General features: G+C 46.1%; 2 protein-coding genes across 4 annotated transcripts; one reads left to right on the forward strand and one right to left on the reverse strand.

The window, feature by feature from the left end:
* The first annotated feature begins 301 nt into the window (after positions 1-301).
* rims2b (regulating synaptic membrane exocytosis 2b) lies at positions 302-21,529 on the forward strand. 3 transcript variants are annotated; one of them, XM_074612930.1, is made up of 32 exons: positions 302-357; positions 2,785-2,965; positions 3,040-3,268; positions 3,337-3,612; positions 7,022-7,086; positions 7,338-7,457; positions 7,764-7,863; positions 7,994-8,117; positions 8,405-8,451; positions 8,680-8,759; positions 8,860-8,895; positions 9,313-9,443; positions 9,619-9,790; positions 10,150-10,303; positions 11,328-11,351; positions 11,765-11,833; positions 11,962-12,097; positions 12,498-12,605; positions 13,110-13,160; positions 13,282-13,350; positions 13,531-13,590; positions 13,973-14,082; positions 18,054-18,080; positions 18,351-18,373; positions 18,612-18,694; positions 19,028-19,177; positions 19,279-19,460; positions 19,603-19,738; positions 19,885-19,997; positions 20,125-20,229; positions 20,549-20,688; positions 20,816-21,529. In XM_074612930.1, the coding sequence occupies exons 2-32, from the start codon at positions 2,831-2,833 to the stop codon at positions 21,002-21,004; spliced, it is 3,444 nt and encodes a 1,147-aa protein (XP_074469031.1). In that variant the 5' UTR covers positions 302-357; positions 2,785-2,830; the 3' UTR covers positions 21,005-21,529. The 3 variants fall into 3 exon arrangements, with proteins under 3 accessions (XP_074469031.1, XP_074469032.1, XP_074469033.1); XM_074612931.1 differs by lacking the exons at positions 18,054-18,080; positions 18,351-18,373; positions 18,612-18,694; ... (5 more) ...; positions 20,549-20,688; positions 20,816-21,529 and adding exons at positions 15,289-16,050; positions 16,233-18,047; XM_074612932.1 differs by lacking the exons at positions 18,054-18,080; positions 18,351-18,373; positions 18,612-18,694; ... (5 more) ...; positions 20,549-20,688; positions 20,816-21,529 and adding an exon at positions 15,289-16,325.
* LOC141754893 (uncharacterized) lies at positions 5,351-6,361 on the reverse strand. The gene is made up of 3 exons (XM_074614328.1): positions 6,332-6,361; positions 5,712-6,127; positions 5,351-5,604 (listed from the first exon to the last, which is right to left on the reverse strand). Exons 1-3 carry the CDS (start codon positions 6,359-6,361, stop codon positions 5,361-5,363), a joined length of 690 nt encoding a protein of 229 aa, XP_074470429.1. The 3' UTR covers positions 5,351-5,360.
* Positions 21,530-22,718: the final 1,189 nt, after the last annotated feature.

Here is a 22,718-nt window from a genome sequence, read left to right on the forward strand (position 1 = left end):
CTTAGGTTGATGCAGCAGCCTCATCAGCATCTTTCAGCCATCTGAATATTCACCGTTCTGAAGTTCGCCTCGGTTAACTTGGTTAACTTGCTACTCAACAGTTTCCTCAAGATGTGACGTAGTGTTTCTTGGTGAGCACACCACGCCAGATCAGGGGCGGGGCATCAGTTCTGATCCAGATCAGGGGCGGGGCTTCAGTTATGATCCAGATCAGGGGCGGGGCATCAGTTCTGATCCAGACCAGGGGCGGGGCTTTAGTTATGATCCAGATCAGGGGCGGGGCTTCAGTTATGATCCAGATTATAAACCTGCTGAGTGTGAGTGTGTGTGAAGCTGCAAACAGCCGACAGACAAACTGTAAGAAACTCTTATTTCTCTATCATTACTATTATTATTATTATTATTATTATTATTATTACTATCATTATATTGTGTATTTCTCCTGTTTGATATTCATTTATTGACTGTTGATTATTAGTTCCTTCAGTTTGTTTGATCATTTTGTTGGAATATCATCCTGCAGTCATCTGATTTTATGTTCAAGCAAATCTAGATTTAAACCTTTTTTATTTTGTTCATATTGTGCTCTCATGATTAATATATCTGTGTTTAATAAACCACAGATTAATCAGAAATAAAGAACATTTTACATTTCACAGTTAACTTATATTTTCACTTCAAAGCAAGAATAATAATAAATCCTTGACTGGACTTTAAGTAGCCAAAACACACATATACATATATACAGTATATCTACACCGATCAGCCATAACATTAAGACCACTGACAGGTGAAGTGAATAACATTGATTATCTCATTACAATGGCACCTGGCAGTGGGTGGGATGTGAGCGTCTTCATGACAAGGGCCAAAGTGTGATGGCTAGACGACTGGGTCAGAGCATCTCCAAAACTGCAGCTCTTGTGGGATGTTCCCGGTCTGCAGTGGTCAGGACCTACCAAAATGGTCCAAGGAAGGTGAACCAGCGACAGGGTCAGACCCAAGGCTCATTGATGCACGTGGGGAGCGAAGGCTAGCCCGTGTTGTCCGATCCAATAGAAGAGCTACTGGAGCTCAAATTGATGAAAAAGTTAATGCTGGTTCCAATAGAAAGGTGTCAGAACACACAGTGCATCACAGTTTGTTGCGTATGGGGCTGCGTAGCCGCAGACCGGTCAGGGTGCCCATGCTGAACTAATGTTATGGCTGATTGGCGTACAGTATATATATACATATATATATTTATATAGGGTTATATGACTCGCCCCAAACTGCATGTGATTATCATAAAGTGGCATGTCTGTAAAGGGGAGACTCGTGGGTACCCATAGAACCCATTTTCATTCACATATCTGGAGGTCAGAGGTCAAGGGACCCCTTTGAAAATGGCGATAACAGTTTTTCCTCGCCAAAATTTAGCGTAAGTTTGGAGCAATATTTAACCTCCTTCATGACAAGCTACCATGACCTGGTTGGTACCAATGGATTCATCAGGTTTTATAATTTACTATGATACCAGTATCTTAACTCGAGCTTTAAAACTGAGCCGCTACAACCTAAAAATCACAAGTTGCGTTAACAGACCGTTGCTATGTATAACAGACCGTTGCTAGGTATAACAGACCATTGCTACGTATAGCAGACCGTTGCTACTAGTGATGGCGAGATGAAGCTTCATGAAGCATTGAAGCTTTCCAGCAAATTGGTTCGGAGAAGGATTCATTTCTTGAGGCTTCATGTGCACGAAACCACCTGGTGGCCAAAGAGTGTAAAACAGGCAGATATGATCTGAACCAGGTGATCTGTGATATACTGTATTTAGAGCCAGTAAAGGCTGTTGGGAATGACTATAAACAATGAAAAAAAATCTATTACCATGTAATCCATTTATATCTATATAATATATAATATACTTTCTATTTTCTTTTAAGTATATCATGAGTATATAACATACATGTATAATAACCTGTAATTGTTTTGTGAGTAATGCATCTTATGTGTGTAAACCAATCCTTTGGTCAATAATTGTGTTGTAGTGTAGTGTAATATAATAATGGCAGGAGGGGTAATATTAGTGTTCTGTGTCACTTCTGGAAAGTGGCATTGGTTTAACCAGAGAAGATCTGAACCACTTCCTGAACCAGTCAGCGGTATGGCCGGGCAGCGAGGCTTCGGACGTCATCAATGACGTCATTGGTCTAAAACGATACAAGCCTCGATACGCGCATCGCGGAAAACTTCCTGGATTACTCGACACACGCTCCGAAGCCTCGGCACAGCACATAACATCACTAGTTGCTACGTGTAATAGACCATTGCTACGTATAACAGACTGTTGCTATGTATAACAGACCGTTGCTACGTATAACAGATAACTGTTGATCCATCCACCCCGTGACGTCACTGCTCCGACTGTTGTTGAACACTAAATAGTTGTGATCGCATGTAATCGATCGATTTTACGCTTCAGTTGTTGTTCAGATGGAACGTGTTCATCAGTGAGCTGTTGAGCTGCAGGCTAGCTGTTTCCCCCTGTTTCCAGTCTTTATGCTAAGCTAAGCTAACCACGTCCTCTGATCACATCATCATCATCAATGTAACAACACCCCTGTGATGTCACAGTGTACTGTAGTACACTGTGACATCACCTGCACAGTGCTAGCTAGTAAACAGATGTAAACAATAAATGTTTTAAAAGAAAGAAAATCTGTTGAATTTTGTTTTGATGAACTGCTCCTTTACTGACGCCGATGTCTCCTCTGATTGGTCCATTCTGTGTGACAGGAAGCCTAGCCCCTCGGGGGCGTATTATGATGGTGGGGGGGGCAGGATGCCTCGCTCGCCCGCTGATCACGGCCTGGACCGCCGCACTCGCTCGCCATACGGCTGCTATGGGAATGGGGAGGAGGAGCTGCGTGTCCGGAGGCGACCAATCAGAGACGAGCGAGGCCGCTGGTACTCACAGGTGAGTCGGATACGACGCAAATTTTATTTATTGTTGTAATGTGTTGGTTTTTATTCTTTGCTCTCCTGGTTCAGGACCACCCTCTGGACCAGGTTCAGGATGAGCGTGAGCGGCGACGGCGGGAGGAGTTGGAGTTTCAGGCTCATAACCGTAGCGACCCAAACCTGGCTCGTTACCCAGTGAAACCACAGCCATGCGAGGAGGTCATGAGAATGTTGGTTCAGGTCGGCAGGGTCCGCCACCAACGCCATCACAGCGATGTCTCGCTGGGAGCCGCCGAGCCCAACCACCTTAGAAATACAGGTAGGAATAACCACGCCCCCCGTCATCGAGCTCCACGGTCACTGTCTGACTCTTGCTTTTCCTCTCAGCACTCCGTCAGAATCGGCTTCACGGATTGGTCGGCTCTGGAAGGTCGTTCTCTGTGGACCAGGCAGCCAATCACGTCAGACCCACATCTCCCCGCCGCAGCCCGTTACCTCGGCAACACCTGGACCCGAACTCCGCCTTCAAGAGGAAGACAGCCAATGAGAGCGCAAAACAGAGGGGACGGAGAATGGGGAAGATGCACTTGATTGGTAGCTTCAGCAGCTCAGAGGAGGATCTGTTGACCACGCCCGACTACACCAGCTGTGACGAGCCGGACAGTGAGTGGCTGCATCTAAGCTGCTAGCTAAATGAGACTAGGGGGCTACATGTTTGATGCTATATATATATAGATATATATAGATTGATATATATGGTGTACCTCGGTGATTGTATCTGGTATATACAGTATATTGATATACAGTATATGGTGTATATTGGTAGCAGGTTGTTGGTTCTGTTCAGCAGCAGGTTGTTGGTTCTGTTCAGCAGGTTGTTGGTTCTGCTCAACAGGTTGTTGGTTCTGTTCAGCAGGTTGTTGGTTCTGCTCAACAGGTTGTTGGTTCTGTTGAGCAGGTTGTTGGTTCTGTTCAGCAGCAGGTTGTTGGTTCTGTTCAGCAGGTTGTTGGTTCTGCTCAACAGGTTGTTGGTTCTGTTCAGCAGGTTGTTGGTTCTGCTCAACAGGTTGTTGGTTCTGTTCTGTCTGAGTGACGCAGTGAGTTTGTTTAATTAGCTCAGCAGGATAATCAGCTTACAGCTGAGCTCTGGTTCCCCTCCTCCCTGAGCTGCTTTACCTGCTCCACGGACATGTTGCAGCTACCGTTGCTCAACATGTTGCTGCTACCGTTGCTCAACATGTTGCAGTTACAGTTGCTGAACATGTCACAGTTACAGTTGCTCAACATGTTGCTGTTACAGTTGCTCAACATGTTGCAGTTACAGTTGCTGAATATGTTGCAGTTACAGTTGCTGAACATGTTGCAGCGACAGTTGCTGAACATGTTGCAGTGACAGTTGCTCAACATGTTGCAGTGACAGTTGCTCCACATGTCGCAGTTACAGTTGCTGAACATGTTGCAGTGACAGTTGCTGAACATGTTGCAGTTACAGTTTTTCAACATGTCACAGGTACAGTTGCTCAACTGTTGCAGTTACCGTTGCTCAACATGTCGCAGTTACAGTTGCTGAACATGTCGCAGTTAAAGTTGCTGAACATGTCGCAGTTACAGTTGCTCAACATGTCGCAGTTACATTTGCTCAACATTTCGCAGTTACAGTTGCTCAACATGTTGCAGTTACATTTGCTCAACATGTCGCATTTACAGTTGCTCAACATGTTGCAGTTACAGTTGCTCAACAGTTGCAGTTACAGTTACTGAACATGTTGCAGTTACAGTTGCTGAACATGTTTCAGTTACAGTTGCTGAATATGTTGCAGTTACAGTTGCTGAACATGTTGCAGTGACAGTTGCTGAACATGTTGCAGTTACAGTTGCTGAACATGTTGCAGTTACAGTTGCTGAATATGTTGCAGTTACAGTTGCTGAACATGTTGCAGTTACAGTTGCTGAACATGTTGCAGTTACAGGTGCTGAATATGTTGCAGTTACAGTTGCTGAACATGTCGGAGTTACAGTTGCTCAAAATGTTGCAGTTACAGTTGCTCAACATGTTGCAGTTACAGTTGCTGAACATGTTGCAGTTACAGTTGCTGAACATGTCGCAGTTACAGTTGCTGAACATGTTGCAGTTACAGTTGCTGAACATGTTGCAGTTACAGTTGCTCAATATGTTGCAGTTACAGTTGCTGAACATGTTGCAGTTACCGTTGCTGAATATGTTGCAGTTACAGTTGCTGAACATGTTGCAGTTACAGTTGCTGAACATGTTGCAGTTACAGTTGCTGAATATGTTGCAGTTACAGTTGCTCAACATGTTGCAGTTGTTGCAGGTCATCTCTCAGGAAACCAAGCGTCATGCTGACAGGTTAATCTGCTGCCTCCGTGTCATTGGGCCAGAAGTCACCTGGTCAGAGATTATGAGCTCTGATTGGCTCAGAGGGCTCTTGGCGCCGCCCCTCAGGTTTTGAGGTGACGGAGCAGATCAGAGTCTCTGCTACCGCCGCCCAGAGAGAAACAAGAAACAGAAGAACATCCAACAGAACATCAAACCTGACCGGCCCAGGCCCAAAGAACCATGGAGGATCCGGGAGAACCCGTCTGATAATCAGATCCAGATTAGAGCAGAACACCACCAACGGATCACCGCCTCTACTGATGGTCAATTGGATTAAAAGAGGAGAGTGTGGATTACCCAGCCTGCCTCAGGAGTCACTGTGGAGATGTTAGAATAGAAACAGAGACTATAGGAGGCAACGCACCTGTTGACCAACCCGGCAACAACTTGTCTGCACACCTGACGGAAAACATCACAGTAACTGCTGGATCCTCCGCCGATCAGCAAGTCTGGGGAGTTCTTGGTAATCTGCTGGAGTTCTTGTTGATCTGATGGAGTTCTTGTTGATATGCTGGAGTTCTTGGTGATCTGCTGAAGTTCTTGGTGATCTGCTGGAGTTCTTGTTGATCTGCTGGAGTTCTTGTTGATCTGCTGAAGTTCTTGGTGATCTGCTGGAGTTCTTGGTGATCTGCTGAAGTTCTTGGTGATCTGCTGAAGTTCTTGGTGATCTGCTGGAGTTCTTGTTGATCTGCTGAAGTTCTTGGTGATCTGCTGGATTGTACCGGCCCAGATCTGGTAGAGAGGCGGGAGGAAAGGGGGGGGTGGGATCCTAGCCAACCTCTAACAGCATCCAGTTTACTGTTTGACCGACAAGATCCCTGTTAGACCTCCAGACTGACTGTATGCCAAGCCACACTACAAACTAACAACAGGCTAATAACAAGCTAACAGCACTATATTTTTAGCACTATGCTAATAATAAAAGACAGTCAGAAGATTGGTTCAGTGTTTAGAATCAGTTAATCTCATCACAGACAGGTTCACCTCCTCTTCCTCCTCCTCCTTCATCTCCATGGCGTTCAGACAGACCTGTGAGTACTGCACTGTGTGTGTGTGTGTGTGTGTGTGTGTGTGTGTGTGTGTGTGTGTGTGTGTGCGCGCGCGTGCGTGCGTGTGCGCGTGTGTAAAGACGGAATACAGGCGACACTCAGGTTCAGTTGTTCTGTGCTGAAAGACAAAGAGAAGGAGGAGAAAGAGACGGACGAGAAAGGTCATGAGGCCTCAGGAGACTCGGAGCAGCGAGGCGGCGACGGCGAGAGGAAGGACAGGAACTGTAAATGTTCTTTCAGCAGATGAAACCTGACGAACTCCAACAGACATCAGATTTTATCTGAACATGTTTGTGTGAGAGAGTGTTGCATTGTGGGACATCAGTGTCTCTCAGTTGCATTGTGGTACATCAGTGTCTCTCTGCAGCACTCAGAAATCATTTTAACAAGTTAGGAGACATTTGGATTTAGTGAGACAGCTACTGAAGTACATGTACTATTCAGTACTGAATAGTTCAGTACTGAGCGTCATAAATTCTTGTTGTGACTCAGAGATGTGACAAACTACACGTTGACCAATCATCTGGTCGTCTCACAGCGTGTGTGATGTTATCAGGGAGCTTGATGCTAATGGCAGTAGTGAATATTTGACCTCTGACCTCTTGCCTTGTCTCCTGGTTGCTAGGAGACATGGACAGCCAGTGGTGGGATCATGGTTCCTGGCACGGCGAGCCTGCACCGATGTCTATGGTATTAAGCCCCGCCCCCACCTGTCTGTCCCTCCTCCATCATGTGTGTCTCTACTCCATCATGTCTGTCTCCCCTCGATCATGTCTGTCCCTCCTCCATCGTGTCTGTCCCTCCTCCATCATGTCTGTCCCTCCTCCATCATGTCTGTCCCTCCTCCATCATGTCTGTCCCTCCTCCATCATGTCTGGCTCCCCTCCATCATGTCTGATTGTGCTGTTGCTAAGCGACCACATGTGTTCATCGTTCATCAGCAACCGGTCACATGGCAACCATCCAAGGATGGAGAGCGTCTGATTGGTCGAATTCTGCTTAATAAGAGGATGAAGGACGGGACGGTTCCCGCGGATACGGCAGCACTCCTGGGGCTCAAGGTGACACTCTTCTCCTCCTTCTTCTTCTTCTTCTTCTATTTTTCTCCTTCTCCTTCTCCTTCTCTTTCTTCTTCTTCTTCTTCTTCTTCTTCTCCTTCTTGTCCTTATTCTCCTTCTCCTTCTTCTTCTTCTTCTTCTTCTCCTTCTTCTCCTTCTTTTTCTTTTTGTTCTTCTTCTATATCCACTTTTCCTCCTTCTTCTCCTCCTTCTTCTCCTTCTTCTTCTTCTTCTTCTTCTTCTTCTTCTTCTTCTTCTTCTTCTTCTTCTTCTTCTTCTTCTTCTTGCTAATGGGCAGTGTGTTTCCAGGTGGTCGGGGGAAAGATGACGGAGTCGGGTCGTCTTTGTGCATTCATCACTAAGGTGAAGAGAGGAAGTCTGGCTGACACTGTGGGACATCTGAGACCAGGTAAACACTCACACCTGTGGCCAGGGTGACTAGCTGGTCAGCTATCGATATAACATGTGAATTTAACAGTTTTTGGAGTTGTTGTAATGGATGAAGCTAATGAGACATTCTCACGGATCTCTTTTCCCAGGTGATCAGGTTCTGGAGTGGAACGGTCGGGTTCTTCAGGGAGCCACTTTCAATGAAGTTTACAACATTATCCTGGACTCCAAAGCGGAACCACAGGTGGAGCTGGTGGTGTCCCGACCACTCGGGTAGGTCAAAGGTCACACGATTAGCAAAATTCAACACCTGTTGATAAGTACTAACTTTGAATAGAACTGAGGCAGAGTAGAAAAAAATTAATAAATAATATTCCATGTTTTTCAGTTCCTCTGCGATGTGAATCTAAAACTGTTCAGTGGTCTTTAGATTTACTGTGACGTCAGACATTAAGATCCAATACACACGATAAACTACATGATTTTGTCTACGTGGCTTTTGATCCAGAGTTCTGTTCTGTTAGAATATTCTGTTATTGTTTGTGATTTTTGCTCCTCAGAGATGTTTCCAGAGTAGCAGACAGCTCCCACATCCAGCTGGACTCCAGTGAGTTTATTACACATCATAAGGAGCACAAAGAGACTCAAAACAATCACAAAGAGACTCAAAACTACCACAAACTGACTCAAAACTACCACAAAGAGACTCAAAACGACTAAAACATACAAACTGACTCTTAATAGAGTACAAAACACAAACTGTAAAGAACAGATTTAATCGAGTCTGAAGGAATAAGAACCACTAAACTTCGTCTTCTCTACGTTCTGTGTTCAGGTTCTAGTTCCTTCGACTCTCAGAAAGTCGGTCCATCCATGTCTGTCACGTCTTCCAGCCTTCTCTCCAGGCAGGTATCTGTAAGTTTACCCAGCATGCACTTCACCACTGCAAGGCACACCCCACAGCCAATCAGCTGTCAGCTAACCGGCGTTTAATGGTGATGTGTGTGTGTTTCAGACTGGTGTGAGGCGTCCTCTGGTTCCCAGGATTCAGGTAACTGTAGATTTAGAGAGGAGTGAGACATCTGTCTGTAGTTTTAGTGTTTGTAAATGATCAAATCAATTAACATCCGGTCCTCTCATTCATTTAAGGAGCCGTGCACGTCACCACAATTCTGTCCACAGAAAACCCTAGAGGGTTTTTACTTTGAAAGGGAAATAGGAAGTGCTGAGTAAAAAGTATTTAAATTTTTTCATGTCTGTCATAAATTCCACAGATATCAACATTGAAACGTCAGTAATGTTGCTGGTATGATGTCAGTAAACGGTCAGGAGGTCATTTCCACCGTCTCTAGAAGAATCGCAACCGCGCTGTTCCACGGCTGTACTGTAGGCTGTTCTGTAGGCTGTATGTTCCCTGTGTTGTTCTCCAGGGTTCTCTCTGTCCTGATGTGAAACCTGTTCTTTACAGCTGAAGCTCTGGTACGATAAAGTCGGCCATCAGCTGATTGTAACGGTTCTTGGAGCTAAAGAACTTCCTGTTCAAGATGACGGCCGACACAGGAACCCCTACGTTAAGATCTACTTCCTGCCAGACAGAAGGTAAAAAAAAAAAAGAAACAATCTAGGTGATGATTAGAACATGTGGCCCATTGTTCTATGGTTTCTGATCCATGTGGTTCTGCGATAGAACCTGCAGAAACTCTGGCCTGGTTCTGTGCAACCTGTAATGAGTCCTGCTCTGTGATTGGCTGTTGATTGGCTCCTCTCCACACAGTGATAAAAGTAAGCGCAGAACAAAGACGGTGAAGAAATCGCTGGAACCTCGTTGGAACCAGACCTTCATGTACTCGCCGGTCCATCGGCGGGAGTTCGGAGAACGGATGTTGGAGCTGACGGTCTGGGATCAGGCCCGAGTCCGGGAAGAGGAGAGCCAGTTCCTGGGAGAGGTCAGAACACATGGAGAACATAGAACCTGACATGTTCCACCTGTTTCTTCTTAAAGGAAAAGTCCAGACAAGTTTTATATCATTACAGCACTGTCTCCAGGTCCTCATAGAGATGGACTCCGTATCACTGTGTTCAGGTCCTCATAGAGCTGGAGTCTGTCTCTCTGTCTCCAGGTCCTCATAGAGATGGACTCTGTCTCTCTGTGTTCAGATCCTCATAGAGATGGACTCTGTCTCTCTGTCTCCAGGTCCTCATAGAGATGGACTCTGTCTCTCTGTCTCCAGGTCCTCATAGAGATGGACTCTGTCTCCTTGTGTTCAGGTCCTCATAGAGATGGACTCTGTCTCTCTGTCTCCAGGTCCTCATAGAGATGGAATCTGCTCTGTTGGACGATCTTCCTCACTGGTACAAACTTCATGATGTCTCGTCTCTGCCGCTGTCCAACGCCTCCCCCTACCTGCAGAGGAGAGTACTGCAGCCTGAAGACACATCAGCCAGCAGGAGGCTGCAGAGTGAGTACACACTGTACACAGTAGAGTACACAGTAGAGTACACAGTGAGAGTACACAGTAGAGTACACAGTGACGGGTGAATTCAGAATGGATAGAGGCTGCTGATATCACTCACTCTCAGCTGCTATCTGCCCATCTCTAGGAAAAATCACACTATCCATTGTGGTTTATGGCCGTCATCATCTTGGTTTTTGGCTGTCTTCATCTTTGTTTATGGTCTTCTCCATCTTGGTTTTTGGCCGTCACCATTTAGGTTTTTCGCTGTCGCTATCTTTGTTTTTGGCCATCATCTTGTTTTTTTGGCTGTTGTCATCTTGGTTTTTGGCCATCACCATCTTGGTTTTTTGGCTGTTGTCATCTAGGATTTTGGCCATCTCCATCTTGTTTTTTTACAGCCTCCATCTTGGTTTTTAGCTGTCGCCATCTTGGTTTTTGGCCTTCGCCATCTTGGCTAAAAATCTCTGGCGATCAAACGTGACTTTAGTGTAAACAAACATGGCGGACGACGGGCTGGAAGATTAGTTTTAGAAGATTAGGAAGACGTTAGTTTTTACTTTTTAATGAAAATTGAGGAAGGATGGATGGATGAAGTCATGGAGACACATTAAATAAACACTAATCAACTAGTTGGTCCTCCATTTCTGAGCTCCATCTTTCTACTTTCTACTTCACGTTTAGCCGGTTGTCCTTCCTTCTTCAGTCAGCTTGGTTCTCTATTGGCTATTGTTCTTTCCCACATCATCGTCTGTCCTCGGAGTTCCCCACACACAACAGGATATCCCATCGCATATATTGAATATGAACAAATTATTAAATCAGATTATTGAACAAATGTTAAACCCAAGGACACAACAGGATATCTGATCGTAAATATTGAACATGTTTAATATTTAACATTTGAAATCGGTCCTGTTGTTTGTTTGTGTTTTTCGTCAGTTCATCATCTTGATTTGTTTTTAATTAATTCCATGTTTTTCTTCTGTTGTTGATTTTGTTTTACTTTTCTCCCATGATGCTTTGCCAGACAAAGGTCCTTATTATAACTCAGGTAATAACTGCTGTGTGTGTGTGTTGCTACTGAACTCATAAGTATATATATATAGTATATATATATCATAAGAGGTTCTGTAGGTTCTTGATGGTGCACCGTTGGTCTTCGATGTCTCAGAATCCTTGAGAATCCTAAAATAGGTTATAGGTTCCTCAAGAGGGTTGCAGTTGTCTTCAAGGCCGTCTTAAGTGTGATTTATGCCTTCCGCATCCTCGAGGGCCGCGAGTGTCCACATGGCCTAAGTGAGGGGTTCCGTGCATATCCAAATTTTTCTAATTAGGATGTTGAGTGAGTTAAAATGTGAAGCCTTCCTTGAATGTTTATTTGTAGACTCTGGGTGGTTGACCTTCCTGTAGAGGATTACCTGGAGCTGCTTACCGGCTTTAACTCCTCTCTCTCTCTCTCTGCAGGGTCTCAGAGGATCAGTGACAGCGAGTTCTCAGATTATGACTGTGAAGACGGCATCGGGGTGATATCAGGTGAATTTCATGTCCCATCATGCACTGCAGCGCTTGCAGCTCAGTATGAAAGCCCACTGGTCTGACCGAGCCCTCCGAGCCAGACTCTGGCGGGTTGATGGTTCCACTCTGTTTCTCTGTGTGTCCAGACTACAGACTGAATGGGCGGGACTTCCACAGCTCCACCCTCTCAGTGCCAGAGCAGGTGATGTCGTCCAATCATTGCTCTCGATCCGATGTGGTCAGGATGAGGCCACAGTCGCCGAGCCAGCCGCCTCCTCATAGGTAACCAGCTGTGTGTATGTGTCATCATTCATCCAAATGAACCTTCAGTTTACACTCACTGTCACTCTCTCGTCATCCCTCACACCTGACCTCTGACCTCTGACACCCTGACCCCTGACTTCTGACACCCTGACCTTTGTCCTCTGACACCCTGACCTCTGACACCCTGACCCCTGACACCCTGACCTCTGACACCCCGGACACCGGGACACCCTGTCCTCTGATACCCCTGACACCGTGACACCCTGTCCTCTGACACCCTGACCTCTGACACCCCGACCTCTGACACCCCTGACATCGTGACACCCTGTCCTCTGAACCCCTTGACTTCTGACCGCTGACCCCCTGACCTTTGACCTCCTGATCTCTGACACCTTGACCTCTGACCTCTGGTTGCTAGCAGTAACCCTCTGTACCCGTTGTACCGGGAAGACGCCGTACGGTTGCTGCGAGGCTCCAAAGTGAGCAGAGCGTACTCCGACGCCGGCCAGTACAGCAGCCTGAACAGGTAACTATGGCAACACACCTGACCCGGGTCATCTGGACACCGTCCAATCAGCATACTGGTTTGATTACTGGTGGTAGTACTGGTTTGATTACTGGTGGTAGTACAGGTTTGACTACTGGTGGTAGTACTGGTTTGATTACTGGTTGTAGTACTGGTTTGGTTACTGATGGTAGTACTGGTTTGACAACTGGTTGTAGTACTGGTTTGATTACTGGTGGTAGTACTGGTTTGATTACTGGTTGTAGTACTGGTTTGGTTACTGATGGTAGTACTGGTTTGACAACTGGTTGTAGTACTGGTTTGATTACTGGTGGTAGTTCTGGTTTGATTACTGGATGTAATAGTGGTTCAGTTAGTGATTGTAGTGCTGGTTTTAGTACTGGATTTTGTACTAATTGTAGTCTTGGTTTTAGTACTGGTTATACTACTGGTTTTACTGGTGGTAATACTAGTTGTAGTACAGTTTTTAGTACTGGTCTGTCTGACTGTTCTCTGTATATTCAGGAGATCACTGAGGAGAGCGTCTGCTGCCACCTCTCTTGATTCCCACGACAGGTACTGCAACTATTGTAGGAGTACTCACAGTAGTAGTAGTAGTAGTAGTAGTAGTACTCATAGTACAAGTAGTAGTTAGGATAAAAGTAATCACATTCTCATGTACATGTATGTGTTTTAGATACTTTAACGGTCCGAACCAAACCCAATGGACCAGCCAAATGATGAATGGGACCTTCGATGACTACAGGTGAGCACCGGGGCTTATGGGTAATGTATTGTTAGAGGATGGCTTTATACGACACACCAGTTACCGCTCAGTGATGTTTTACTTCCTGTTAGTTGTTGATCAGTCCGGGGTCAGAGTTCAAAGGGGCGTGGCCTCACACCTGAAGGTGCAGGTGTGATCTGACGTGTTTTTGTTCTTCAGTCAGGACTTCATCCCCGACTTCCCCTACGAACCCGACGCTTACGACGAGGAACTGCTCAGGTAAACACACAGACAGGTAGACAGGTAGATGGGTAGTCATATAGACAGTAGACAGTAGACAGTAAACAGTAGACAATTGACAGTAAACAGGTAGAAAGGTGGACAGGTAGACTGTAGACAGGTAGACGGTTGACAGGTAGACGGGAAGACATTCTTTGTAACACAGGTCAACATGTCACAGGATCTGTTTACTGACTGGCTGATTCTCCGGCCGCAGCTCGCCGCTGCTGTGGTGGGAATTCATTGTTAGACTATGCTGTTAGCTAACGTAGCCTAGCCTAGCATTACTAATGACCACTTTGATCCCTGACCTTGCAGCCGCTGCCTTGCCTCCCTCCTGTCAGGTTGGTAGTTTGAGTCCTGCTGTTGTTGTTTTTAACAGGGCGGACCCGCGAGCCGTATCGCCCCTAACAAGTCCAATGGGAACGCCGGTCTTCAGCCGCCGAGGACGCCAGCTGCCCATCGTCCCGCCCAAAGGAGCTCCGGACAGAAGTACGTCTATTAGTTACCTCTCGCTCCCGTCGGCTAGCGCTACGACCACAATAAGGGTCTATAGTTCTGGGGTTCCGGGGTAGCCAGCTGATATCCGGGCCAACACTTCCTGTTCCGTGTGCTGCTCATTATTTACAGTCCGATTAGCAACTTCAGATATGAGACGACGTGTATGACCAGATTGTTTCACCAGCATCCAGTTTACAAGATCAAGAAGCTGAATCATCATCAGATGGTAGCCGCTGGGTTCCCAGAATGCATTTCAACCGATGTATTCCGCCTCTTTTGCTCTCCACACAGACTTGCATTCAACCAAAGCCTGCTCATTGGTTGGTCAATACTACTCGAACTACAAACAGAAACCAGAACGCTTTCGATACCAAAATCTGGTCCTGTAGCTAGCTAGGTTGTCTGTCTTTGGAACTGGCTAGTTGGCTAGCTAGCTTGTCCAGAGACTGACAAGCTAGCTAGCTAACGCCTGCTCTCCTCCCGGTGAAGTAGTCTCCTAGCGGCAAGGAGTGAGGCAGAGGGATCGTGACCCAGCGCTGTCCGATGTTTGGCTCATTTTCTGTAGCATGGTGGAATTAGCAAGGTAGCAAGCTAACTAGCCAGTCGCTAAATGAGTAAGATTTAACAACGTAATGTTTCATCCGCACACTCTTGTCATAGCGTAGGAAAGCACAGTGCTATCGCCAGATTAGTGACAACTTTGTTCTGCTCGTTTTCTGTGTTGCATGACAGCGTGGTGGAATTAGCAAGCAAAGCTAGCTAAGTAGCCAGCCATCTGACCAGCGGCTGGTGGCCAACGGCAGCGCTGTAAAGATAAATTGAGGGCGTATAAATCTTTGGATTTCTATAGTTAACTATCCTTCACTAAAGTCAGTCAAAAACAGAGTCGTACAATATCGGCGAAGCGTTTCAGAGATGGAGAGAAAGGGTTGCTAATAGTTGAGCCTAAATATTGCTTAACATTTTGTTAATTTTGTTTGTGCTCACCGTGATGCCTCATCTCACATTTTGTCAGTGGCCTTGTTATTTCTCTGAATCTCTGAAGACAGTCACGATAAACAGTAGAAGAACAAAACTCGCCATGTGATTGATTAGCTGTTGAAACAGGTCCTGTGATCATTCATCATGTCTGTTTTCATTCATCTGTCTGATCATCTTTTCTTTTTCTTTTCTCCAAACTCTTCGGCTGTCCATCAGTTTTGACCACGCCCACCATGGGAGCACCAATGACAGCTGTAGCTCCTCCCACTCCATATCATCAGGCCCCTCCTCCTGTCCACAAACAAGCTCCACTTCCTGCCAATCAGCCTAAGCCTCCTCTCATACGAATCCAAGCCCCGCCTCCTCCTGGACCCGCCCACCCCCACCCACCTCTTGCACCTGCTCCAGTGCCCGCCCCGGCCCCAGCACCGGTACAAGTCCAAGCCCCGCCCCGAGCACCGGTACAAGTCCAAGCCCCGCCCCCAGCACCCGTAAAAGTCCAAGCCATGCCCCCAGCACCCGTACAAGTCCAAGCCCCGCCCCCAGCACCGGTACAAGTCCAAGCCCCGCCCCCAGCACCTGTACAAGTCCAAGCCTCGCCCACAGCACCTGTACAAGTACAAGCCCCGCCCCCAGCTCCAGTACAAGTCCAAGCCCCGCCCCCAGCACCGGTACAAGTCCAAGACCCGCCCCCAGCACCTGTACAAGTACAAGCCCCGCCCCCAGCTCCAGTACAAGTCCAAGCCCCGCCCCGAGCACCAGTACAAGTCCAAGCCCCGCCCCCAGTTCCAGTACAAGTCCAAGCCCCGCCCCCAGCTCATGTACCTTCACCTGCACCTGCTTCTACTCCTGCACCTGCTCCAGTGCCACCTCCAGTACAAATCCAAGCCCCGCCCCCAGCTGCTTCCCCTCCTGTAGTCAAAACACTACCACCCCCTGCACCTGCCCCCTCCCCTGCCCCGCCCCCACAAACTCCAGGTGTGTACATCCCAGGTTTGATGTGTGTAAACAAGTCTGTCCAGTCAGTCTAGACTAGTAGAACCAGTAGCTGGTGTGTCAGACATTCTCCATCATCACTGTTCATTCATTCATTCATTTATTGCTGTGTCCATCTTTGTTACATCACGCTGAAATCATCACATCCCACCTGTCCATGTCAGAGCCAGACAGATGCCCAACGACACCTGGAGGGTCCAGAAAAGGCAAGTCAGGTGACCCTGGTCAGTCTTGGTCAGTCCTGGTCAGTCCTGGTCAGTCCTAGTCAGGTGACCCTGGTCAGTGCTGGTCAGGTGTAGTGTGGAGATGTTGTGTGTTCCTGCTGGTTGAACTCGTTCAGTCACTGACCAATCGTCTCTCTCTACCATCACGCAGAGGTCACATGGGAGGACCAGCAGAACAAAACAGCCAATGGTATGGCACCAACTGTTAGCCACACCCAACCCCAGACAGGTAGCTCCTCCCCCTGTAGTCATGTGATGAGAGGGTGATTAGAGGAAGTGGAGTAATTAGCTTTGAGTTGGATTTCCTGTCTCATCCTTCCATCCTTCAATCCATCCATTCATCCTCCATTCATTCTCCATCATCCATTCATCATCCATTCATCCTCCGTCATCCATTCATCCATCAGAGGGGCAGCCGTGTCAATATCTCCTTGTCGTCTATGTGTAAATGAACGCTTCCTTCTGCGCGGTGATGCGGTTAGATGGTGACCGGGTCAGTGACCTTCATCAGTGACCTTGTACTTCGTCATCATCATTGTTCAGATTGCATATAAAAACAACTCTTGGTCTTGTTGGCATAAGGTCGACTGTCAGACGTCCTTGTTAGACGGAGGAAACATCCAACGTTTGATATGATCACAGCGGTTCTTTAGTCCGACTACTGTCGTCATGGAGATAATGGTGTATCATCTGCGTAGAAATGAAGCGAAACATTACGTCTACGAACTATGTGACCAAGAAGAAACATTTAAACGGAAAAGAGTCCAACTGTGATGTACGACACTGGCACGTTTTCTAGATGAAGATCATATACTGATATTTATACGATTATTAAATAACCAGTTGAAAGTTGCACAATGCATTCCCTTCTTTAATCAGCACTAGTTTTGATTTCTTTTGAATACTGTTCAACAAAAATAATTAAAGCTGCAAGCAGCGATGAAAGGGCCCTCGTACCTTCCCGCAAGTCGGGGGTACTGGCTGGACACCGGCGGATGTGGCCAGGAACAGTGAAACCAGAACTCTGCTGAGTCCATTGACATTTCCCACAAGAGTCTACGACAAACCGTTCATGAGTTATGAAGGGTGCGATGCTAACGTCTTGGGGTGGGGCTATGAGTCTATATTGACATGTAAATGACCTCAGGCATTGACCATCATCATGGCTGAGACATTTGGAGCAGATTTGACAGAGTACGCTTGTTTCATGGCGAATCACGCCAAATGGCCGCTATGCCACGGCAACGCCGTTCAACGAAAACAGACAGTCTTCACAATAATGCATCATCAAGGTCTTAAGGCTTTTCTGACCACATTTGAGGTGGATCTGGTCAACCTGCTAGGAAAACTACATTAAAACATGTAATGTCCTGTTGCCAGTAGGGGGCGCTATGAGTGTGACTCAATATGGACATGTAAATGTCCTCAGGACTGGACCCTTATCATGCCTGAGAAATTTGGGACAGATTGGACCATGTACAGTGGAGTTACAACAACTTCCTGTTTCATGGCGAATCACGAAAAATGGCCGCAACGCCACGGCAAGGTCGCTCATGAAGTTTCACCATTTCAATAACTTTTCATTGTTAAGGTCTTTAGATGGTCCTGACCAAATTTCAAGTTGATCTGATTAAATCTGTCGGAGGAGTTTGTTAAAGTATGCGGCCTGTAAAACGCTAAAATGTGTTGTATTGTGTGATTTCAAGTGTTTTGTTGTCTTTCTTTTGTTTTCCATCCACCCGTTGTCGTGGTGATGTGAAGGCGGGGCGTTACCTGCGAGCAGAGAAGGTAGACATCTTTTATACTTCCTCTCTGGTTTTTCGCAGTAAACCTCTAGAAACAGTGTGAAGGTGAAGAAGCTCACGCTGTCGGTTGAAAGATGAAAACACAGAATGAATGATTAGAGCGAGCTCAGTGTCTGTTGATGATGTCAGAGCTGCTGTTAGATGATTGGCCGGTCTTCATGGTGTGATGACATCACTCTGCTAACCAAAACCATGACATTATAGATTCTGATGTGTGATGTAATAACCAAACTGTCCTGTTGTGTCGCTGCAGGTGTGATGAAGGATCCATCAAAGGTGAGCAGACACATGACAGATAGGTTCATACATCATTGATGAGTTAGTCCAGCAGGACATCAGTTGAGTAGGCGGTCCTTAATGTGTTCCAGGACACATTCGCGTACACACTGCTAAAAGAATGTGGCCATATGTGGCATAATGTTCCTGCTCTGGATAACTGGCAGACATGGTTGTTATATCTTCTTATGTATTTTATATCCTCCTGTCCTCCTGTCCTCCTGTCCTCTGTCTCCAGAAGAGGGAAAGTCTGTCCTTTAAATCATCAGACAGTGATGCCAGCGACGTGTCGGCCATGACCACCGACAGCCGATCCATCAGGTGAGACCAGCGGCCAATCACAGCTTCAGAGAAACCAATGTGATCAGTAAACATCACGTGACCCCGCCTCCAGAAAAACAAGACGTTCAGCCTCGCATCCCATAATGCATCAGTCACCCTTCAGCATGTTTTACTTTCTGTTGTTAGCTTACGTTAGCATCTTGTTATACAGACACCATGTTATTAGCATGTTGTTTGTTAGCATGGTCTGGTTGCTGCTAGCATGGTCTTGTTTCTGTTAGCATGTTAGCATATGTTACTCTTCATCCTTCAGTCTCTTGTTGCATGTTTCATCTGCATGCTGCTTTTTTCTCCTGTTATTCGCTGAGGCAGTCGGGCAGAGTCTCTGGACGGCCAATCAGATGATGGGGCAGGGTCAGAGGGAACACAGGAAGCAGCGGTGGCAACAGAGGGCGGAGCTACATTGCAGAAGAGCGAATCAACCGAGGAAGTAGTAGAGGCGGCGCAGTCTGAGGCTTCAAAGTAAGAGACCGACCAATGAGGCGCTCCAGCAACAGTAGTGACTCCCCCCCCCTCCAGCTCAGGTGATTGACAGGTGTGGTTGCTCCCCTCCCCTTCTGCAGGGCGGCGCCAGCGTCCGGAGCTCCTATCGCCAAGTCGGCGAGCGCCGCTGGAGAGATTTGTTCGTTGTCGAGAAATAATGACGACGACGATGACGACAAGAAGCGACGCTCGAGCTTCGGAGCGAAGATGATGGGAATGGTTGGACTGGGAAAGAAGGGTCAGACCCAGATCAACCCCGAGGGTTAGTCCCAGTTTAACCAGTAACAGTGACCAGTTAGTCCTACCTGTCTACCTACCTGTCTACCTACCTACCAGCCCGTATTCATGTCTTCTTCTTCTTCTTCTGTCACTCTGTCTTGGTCCGTCTCCCTCCATCCGTCCAGAGGAAGAGAAGAAGAAGAAGGTGGTGAGACTTCCTGTCCAGAGGAGCATAGAAACCGGTCTGGCTGTCGACTTCAAAGCTCGTTTCACCCGCCAGCCGAGCCGCGACCCGGACGCTGATGACCCCAAACCTGGAGCGTAAGATTCACTCCTGTTCTTAATCTGTCACTCTTCTTTTAATCTGTCATTCCTCTTCTTAATCTGTCACTCCTCTTTTAATCTGTCATTCCTCTTCTTAATCTGTCACTCCTCTTTTAATCTGTCACTCCTCTTCTGTCTCTTAGGTTGATATTTCCGGGAGTGAAGTTGGCGTCAGACAAACATTTCACCGGTTTCCTGTCTGGATTAGGCCCCGCCCAGCTGGTTGGACGGCAGACTCTGGCCACGCCCGCTATGGGTAATGACCAATTGTATTATTATATTTCATTATTTATTTTACATGTATTAATTCATATGTTAGTGACAGTTTAAAGGAGACACTAATCAATAACACACTCCCCTCTGATTGTCTGATTGGTGGTCAGGTGACATCCAGATCGGGATGGTGTACAGGAAGGAGCGTCTGGACGTGGAGGTGATCCGAGCCCGGGGGCTTGTGGGTAAACAAGGCAACAAGAACAACACTCCAGGTGAAAATACTACACACTAATAAATAAACTGTGTACTTCTTCTAGAAGCAATGTTTAGATATAGTATAGTTGTGTATGTATGCAAGGACATGTGTCTATATATATATACAGTTTACTATATATATATAGTGTCTGCCTGTCTGTCTCTCTATATATATACAGTATATATACTATATAGTGACATATATTTCATCCCTCAATATGTGACATGTATATATATATATATATATATATATATATACACATATATACAGTATATATATCTGTATCTATATCTATATCTATAGATCTATATCTCTATATCTCTATATATCTATAGCTCCCTATGTGAAGGTGTATCTGATGGATAACGGGAAGTGTGTGTTGAAGAGAAGAACTCGTCTGGCGAGAAAATCACTCGACCCGCTTTATCAACAACAGCTGCAGTTTGAAGAAAACCCCGAAGGAAAAGTACTGCAGGTAATATATACAAATATATTCTGTATATATATTTATATATATATATAAATATATATACTGTATATACAGTATATATATATATATATATATACTATATATACCTACCTGTCTGTCTCTCTGTCTTCAGATCATCGTGTGGGGCGACTACGGTCGGATGGATCATAAATCTTTCATGGGAGCCGGTCAGATCCTATTGGATGATCTGGACCTGGGCAACATGGTGATTGGCTGGTTCAAACTGTTTCCTGCCACCTCATTGGTGGACGCTGCCTTGGCCCCGCTAACCAATAAGGAGGTAGAGGGCAAGAAGCCGTAGCGTCAGAAGGCGGGGATCGACTGTATCGCCATAGCAACGGGCCGGGAGGGAACACATTTTTACCGGGCGGAGCCATAAAAAGTCCCGTGATCCTCCTCTGCTGCTGCTGCATGTTGCATGATGACATCACATAGATGACGTGACAGTGTCACAATTCACAATGATGTCACCGGGAGGAGGAAGGAGGCTCCGCCCCCCTGATGCTTAAACAGGAAACTCCCCCACAGTGGGGGCGGGGCTAGACAGCAAAGGATGCTGGGAAAAGACAAGACAGGACCTCCTGTCCAGGACCTCCAAGGCCATGTGACCTCCAGCTGCCAGCCAATCACAGCAGCTCCTCAGGGGTCATGTGAATGTTAGCGGCATGTCCAGAAACCATAGACCCAGTCACCTGATCGTTTCCATGGAGACACCGAACATTCTTCATGTTTTTACATGGAATGACATTAGAACATAACAAAACATGAACTGTGAAAAAAGTTAAAGAACATGAGAACTGAAAAATAAAAATATTAGCTCTGAAAATGTGTTCTTTATGACCAACGCAACAAGGTTCTTTAGGGTTCTACAGGTATCAAAATTCAGGTTCTGCTGACAAGACGAGGTTCTTTAGGATTCTACAGGTATCAATATCCAGGTTTGGCTGACAAGACAAGGTTCTTTAAGGTTCTACAGGTGACGATATCCAGGTTCGGCTGACAAGACGAGGTTCTTTAAGGTTCTACAGGTATCACTGACAAGATTCAGGTTCTACTGACAAGATGATGTTCTTTAAGGTTCTATAGGTATCAACATTCAGGTTCTGCTGACAAGACGATGTTCTCTAAGGTTCTACAGGTATCACTGACAAGATTCAGGTTCTGCTGACAAGACGATGTTCTTTAAGGTTCTACAGGTATCACTGACAAGATTCAGGTTCTGCTGACAAGACGATGTTCTTTAAGGTTCTACAGGTATCACTGACAAGATTCAGGTTCTGCTGACAAGACAACGTCCTTAAAGGTTCTACAGGTATCACTGACAAGATTCAGGTTCTGCTGACAAGAAAAGGTTCTTTAAGGTTCTACAGGTATCACTGACAAGATTCAGGTTCTGCTGACAAGACGAGGTTCTTTAAGGTTCTACAGGTATCAATATCCAGGTTCTGCTGACAAGATGAAGTCTTTTAAGGTTCTACAGGTATCTCTGACATTTAGGTTCTGCTGACAAGACAAGGTTCTTTAAGGTTCTACAGGTATCACTGACGAGATTCAGGTTCTGCTGACAAGACGAGGTTCTTTAAGGTTCTACTGGTATCACTGCCCAGTAGTCCGGTGACAGCAGTCTGGCCTCTAGACCTTTCTAATTAATCTGTGACCTTCGTGCATCGTTGTCTTTGTAACTGTGTGACGTGTTGTCGTTTTTTGTAGCTTGAGAACACTTTAGTGGTCGGGGTGAACTGCCTGTTTTCTTTTATTATCTTTTTCTCCTGGTTCTCCTGGTTCTCCTGGTTCTCCTGGTTCTGCTGGTTCTGCTGTATCTCAGGGAGCCAGATATACTAACTGTCTCCTTGTTTACCTGTTTATTTTGTCAGTTTGTTAGAGCAGAGAGATTATTTGTTAGATTATTGTATCACTTTATCATTTGCTTAACTTGAGTTGTAGTGATAAATTATTTATTTTTTTACTAAACTCATAATTTAGTCCTGAGACTGTGGTCTGGTGACCGGGGAGGG

Source organism: Sebastes fasciatus, chromosome 17 (genome assembly GCF_043250625.1).
Source record: "Sebastes fasciatus isolate fSebFas1 chromosome 17, fSebFas1.pri, whole genome shotgun sequence".
Lineage (NCBI taxonomy): Eukaryota > Metazoa > Chordata > Actinopteri > Perciformes > Sebastidae > Sebastes > Sebastes fasciatus.

Bases quoted from the DNA above. Each gene is read 5' to 3' on its own strand.
- LOC141754893 (XM_074614328.1), bottom strand. From the start codon at position 6,361: ATGGAGATGAAGGAGGAGGAGGAAGAGGAG. The intron at 6,128-6,331 runs GTGAACCTGTCT...GGATGCTGTTAG, and splicing joins AGGAGGAGGAGGAAGAGGAG to AGGTTGGCTAGGATCCCACC. The intron at 5,605-5,711 runs GTGCGTTGCCTC...ATTGACCATCAG, and splicing joins GTTGCCGGGTTGGTCAACAG to TAGAGGCGGTGATCCGTTGG.
- rims2b (XM_074612930.1), top strand. From the start codon at position 2,831: ATGCCTCGCTCGCCCGCTGATCACGGCCTGGACCGCCGCACTCGCTCG. The intron at 13,591-13,972 runs GTAAACACACAG...TGTTTTTAACAG, and splicing joins TACGACGAGGAACTGCTCAG to GGCGGACCCGCGAGCCGTAT. The intron at 18,374-18,611 runs GTGAGCAGACAC...CTCTGTCTCCAG, and splicing joins TGATGAAGGATCCATCAAAG to AAGAGGGAAAGTCTGTCCTT.